The sequence below is a fragment of the Melanostigma gelatinosum genome (genome assembly GCF_949748355.1).
Source record: "Melanostigma gelatinosum genome assembly, chromosome: 2".
Taxonomy (NCBI): Eukaryota; Metazoa; Chordata; class Actinopteri; order Perciformes; family Zoarcidae; genus Melanostigma; species Melanostigma gelatinosum.
The window spans coordinates 877,501-882,500 of record NC_136635.1 but is presented as its reverse complement, the minus strand read 5'-3'; the positions used below and the strand labels follow the sequence as shown (position 1 = coordinate 882,500).

At 41.2% G+C, this 5,000-nt stretch overlaps 1 protein-coding gene across 3 annotated transcripts in view; it reads right to left on the bottom strand.

Moving 5' to 3' along the window:
- efl1 (elongation factor like GTPase 1) overlaps nucleotides 1-5,000 on the bottom strand; it is a 119,829-nt gene that overhangs the window by 91,869 nt on the left and 22,960 nt on the right. For all 3 annotated transcript variants that reach the window (XM_079284718.1, XM_079284716.1, XM_079284717.1), the window contains one exon: nucleotides 1,037-1,116. In XM_079284718.1, the coding sequence (XP_079140844.1) occupies nucleotides 1,037-1,116 (80 nt within the window). The remainder of the gene's footprint in view (nucleotides 1-1,036; nucleotides 1,117-5,000) is intronic.

The window sequence follows — 5,000 nt, the reverse complement described above, 5'->3', positions numbered from 1 at the left end:
TATTCGTAGAAGTATTAGTAGCATTAGAATAAGTACTAGTAGTAGTAGTAGTGATATTTGTAGTAGTAGTAGAAGTTGTAGTTGTCGTAGAAGTATTAAGTCGCAGAAAGTTGGTTTTCCTCTCAATTAACGGCTTCTGTGTCAAATGTGGAAATCTGTGGGATTCCACAGTAATTTTTCTACGACAAGGACAAGATTAGCTACTTCTACATCCAGAAACTATGCATGAAGAGTGACGATTGTGGACACAGTGGCAAAATACAAATGTTTTTTTCACAAGAATCTCAAGCTGCTCTTCACTCTAGCAGTGACATCACGCACTCTAAGCTGCGCAATACACACCCATTATAAAGTCAGAAAAGGGCTGAAAAATCATAAACGTTAAATTGCTGCAGTTCAAAACATTTAAAAGATATCAAAAAGCTGAATCATGTGGCAATAGTTCAGGGTTTTCTCAACATTGTAAAGTTGAAAAGGTGTCTGTAGCTGAAAGTATGAGGAAGTTGAAGGATTTGAAAGTGGAAGAAGTTTAAGAGGATTTGAAAATATTCTCCATAGAGATCCCATTGAAAATAAAAAATTGCAAAAAGCTTAATAATTCAAAAGGTTTAAAGGTTAGAAATATGAAAAGTCATAGCACCCCTCTGGTGAAAGAGACGACCATTTTAATAGTTGAACGGTTTCTGTAGCTTAAAATATGAAGGAGAAGAAGAGGTGGGACGGAAGAAATAGAAGTTGAATAAAGATTCGAAGAACAATAGTTGGAATGCTTAACAGCATTCCAACAATAAAAGCAGGTGTAAATAAAAATATAGAACAAATAATGTAACATTTTTAGCAATCTTATTCTGCTGTACATATAAGCAAATACACCTGACATCACATTGGCTCAGACTGCTACATACCCACTCCTTGTACAGTATTTCTCCATAATTAAACATCCAATTACTACAGAGAAAACATTCAATTAAGAAAGAAATACATTTCGTGATTTTAAAAAGCAACAAAGTGTTTCAGGGTAATATCTTTCACCTACCTCCTAGTGACAACAGCATCATATAAACTCCAAATGTTATCCAGCACAAGCTGCACAAACAGCTGCTTCTTTCCTTTGGCCTGCAGCATGGAGGGAGACAAAGAGAACACATGAGAATGAAAGGAAGAGAAAACTGAGCAGTCGTTTTCAGTCAATTATGAAGCTTAGACATAAGGCCACTACAAAGCAGCCCTTTACACCATTATTAGAGCTCAACAGTCATTCTATATTCTCGTTATGCATTTGCGTTTATTAGACAACAACATCAGTAAAATGTCTAGAGCACCGATGAGTGTCCGTATAGGGCAGGGGTGTCCAAACTACGGCCCGCGGGCCGTCCATTTTTAATTGGCCCGCAGCAACTTCTAAAAATATAATGTAATATGGCCCACACTTGAAACTTGCGCTTGACTGTATTGTACTTCTTAGTTTCACCACTAGGTGGAGATACTGTGTTGAACAAGGCAGCTTCTCCACAAAATAAGAGCAATCAAAGAAACGTTTAGCCCCGGATGATGACACTTCCTACACTGGTGCCGAGCGAGAACAGAAAGTTAAATGGCAGTTAGCTCAATAAGAGTGTTTTTTTCCGTGGAAACAAAACACAAGAAAAAGTCACAATAGCAGCCACGAGGTAGCTCAACTCATTGCCCGCCACGGGAAACCTTTCTCAGATGGTGACTTCATAAAACAGTGCCTCACTAAAGTCGCAAGTGCCCGGAATAAATGCAGGAATTCAACAACGTTAGCGTGTCCAGAAACACAGTTGTGCGGCGAATCGAAGACTTGTCAGCTAACCTAAACCATCAAGTGTCAGATAAAGCAAGTGCTTTTGCGTTTTACTCCATTGCATATGATGAGAGCACAGATGCCACAGACACCGCACAGCTGTTCATTTGTTTGACGATCATTTCTGCATTAGGAGCTGCTTGATTTTAGGAGTCTAAAGAGCACAACAACAGGTAAGGACATGTTTGAAGCTGTGTCAGATGCAATTGACAAGATGGGACAAGCTGTGTGGAGTTATAACAGATAGGGCTCCAGCTATGAAAGGCGAGCGCAAGAGAGCGGAGGTGAGGCCGTTAAAATGCAGCGTATCACCCACCAAGAAGCCCTCTGTGCTAAGACAGTCCAGCTTGGCGATGTGATGAACACGGTTGTGAAAACTGTCAACATAATTCGAGCACGAGGGCACTCTACGCAACTTCAATGTTGCGCACTTCCCCACGCAGTCCGAAGTCAAATGTGCTTTTCCAAAGGCCAACCTTTCTGCTAAAAGGGGGAAATACGTGTCCGTGATAACGTCTCTCGTGACAGAACTCAGTCAGTGCTTACGTGGCGGCTGGTCAATAGAGGGCGATAGGGCGCCGCCCCACCTTGAGCCACAACAAATAAAATAAAATGAATAATAATCATAATAAACTATACAAATTGTCAATATTCGTGTTTTTGAAATATGGAATCACCCAGTAATATGTGTAAAATATGATATCTGCGGTAAATGTATGCTTTTCCTGCATGTCCTCTCTGCGTGTGCACGTCTCAGCAGCTCTGTGGCGCTGGAGAAACTGCCCAAAAGAGCAGTGAAGCAGTTTAGCCAATTGCTGATTAAAGATATAAATGTGTGACATACAATTTAGCCAATCAGCGCCCTCAAATAGATTCAGCTTGGAGCAGAATCGGTTATGCCCCAAGCTGCGCGTTCCCGTCCGGACGAGTCTCTACAGGCGGGCGCGAGCTCCAGCGCGAGCACTACTCCTCCAAGACCCGTTTGAGAGGAGAACTTTGAGGAGAAACTGCAGAGCTGATATCAGATCAGCCTGACCTCACAATCAGACAGCAGACTAGCAGGAAAGGGAAGCAGTACATGCGAAGCTACCAGCTGTAAATAAGATGTCCTGACGTGTTTGTCAAAGTGTTATTTTCTGCTTTTTTTCATGTTGGAATAAATGTTAAATATTTAACTGCAAAGTAGCAATACGTGTTTGATACCTTAATTAATTTAGCATTAAATCATACTGGGATGTTTGCTGAAATTGATTGGATGTGGCACAGCCCTACCTAGAACATGTTCCACCAGCTGCCATGGCTTTCAATATTTTTCTTTCATTGAGAGAGACATCGAGCTGTTCTCAACTCCCTTCTATTTGAATAATGAGTCTGTTCGGCTCAACATACGTGAGCAAACATCTCTGTTAAATCTGAACAAAAGCACATTGAGAACCAAATTTGATTGATTTTGCTCACTTTAACACACTAGGGGTGAGGCGATCGGACCTGAGTGGCCCAGCCCTTGGTATATTTTTCTGTATGTGGCCCTCAGTGAAAAACGTTTGGACACCCCTGGTATAGGGTGTTTTTCTGGCAGGGGGCGTGAGAGGACTTCATCCCAGCGCTTCATTGTTGGAATGCTGTTAAGCATTCCAACTATTGTGATCCTGTTTCTTTATTGTTGGAATGCTGTTAAGCATTCCAACACTATTGTTATCCTGTTTCTTTATTGTTGGAATGCTGTTAAGCAGTCCAACTATTGTTATCCTGTTTCTTTATTCAACTTCTTCTATTTCTTCCGTGCCCCTCTTCTCCTCCTTCATTTTTTAAGCTACAGAAACCGTTCAAATATTAAAATGTTCAGCTCTTTCACCAGAGGTGTGCTATGACTTTTTATATTTCTAACCTTTAAACTTTTTGAATTATTAAGCTTTTTATTTTTTCAATAGGATCTCTATGGAGAATATTTTCAAATGGCTTCAGGCACACAGGTGTTCGCGATTGAGCCAATTAGTGATGTTGATAAACACACAGACTCACAGACACAAGCGCACATACACTCCTCTCCCTCTCTCTCTCTGTCTCTCTGATACAGTCATTCAGGTCTTAGGGATCTTTAGAGGTGTCTCTCTCTCTCACTCACTCATTCTTTCTTTCTTCTCTCTCTCTCTCACTCACTCACTCACTCACTTTCTTCTTTCTCTCTCTCTCACTCAGTCTTTCTTCTCTCTCTCTCACTCATTATTTCCTCTCTCTCTCTCTCTCTCACTCATTCTTTCTTCTCTCTCTCACTCATTCTTTCTTCTCTCTCTCACTCATTCTTTCTTCTCTCTCTCTCTCTCTCTCTCTCTCTCTCTCACTCATTCTTTCTTCTCTCTCTCTCACAAATTCTTTCTTGTCTCTCTATCTCTCTCTCACTCATTCTTCTCTCTCTCTCTCACTCATTCTTTCCTCTCTCTCTCTCTCTCTCTCACTCATTCTTTCTTCTCTCTCTCTCACACTCATTCTTTCCCCTCTCTCGCTCTCTCACTCATTCTTTCTTCTCTCTCTCACTCATTCTTTCCTCTCTCTCTCTCACTCATTATTGCTTCTCTCTCTCTCTCTCTCTCTCACTCATTCTTTCTTCTCTCTCTCTCACAAATTCTTTCTTGTCTCTCTATCTCTGTCTCACGAATTCTTTCTTCTCTCTCTCTCTCTCATGAATTCTTTCTTCTCTCTCTCTCTCACAAATTCTTTCTTCTCTCTCTCTCTCGCTCGCTCTCTCTCACTAATTCTTTCTTCTCTCACTCTCGCTCTCTCTCACTAATTCTTTCTTCTCTCTCTCTCTCTCTCTTACTCACTCACTAATTCTTTCTTCTCTCTCTCTCTCTCACTCACTCACTCACTCACTTTCTTCTCTCTCTCTCTCTCTCTCTCACTAATTCTTTCTTCTCTCACTAATTCTTTCTTCTCTCTCTCTCTCACTCACTCATTCTTCTCTCTCTCTCTCGCTCTCACTCACTCATTCTTTCTTCTCGCTCTCTCTCACTCATTCTTTCTTCTCGCTCTCTCTCTCTTTCTTCTCTCTCTCTCTCCCTCTCATTCTTTCTTCTCTCTCTCTCTTTCTCTCTCACTCACTCATTCTTTCTTCTCGCTCTCACTCATTCTTTCTTCTCTCTCTCTCTCTCATTCTTCTCTCTCTCTCTCTCATTCT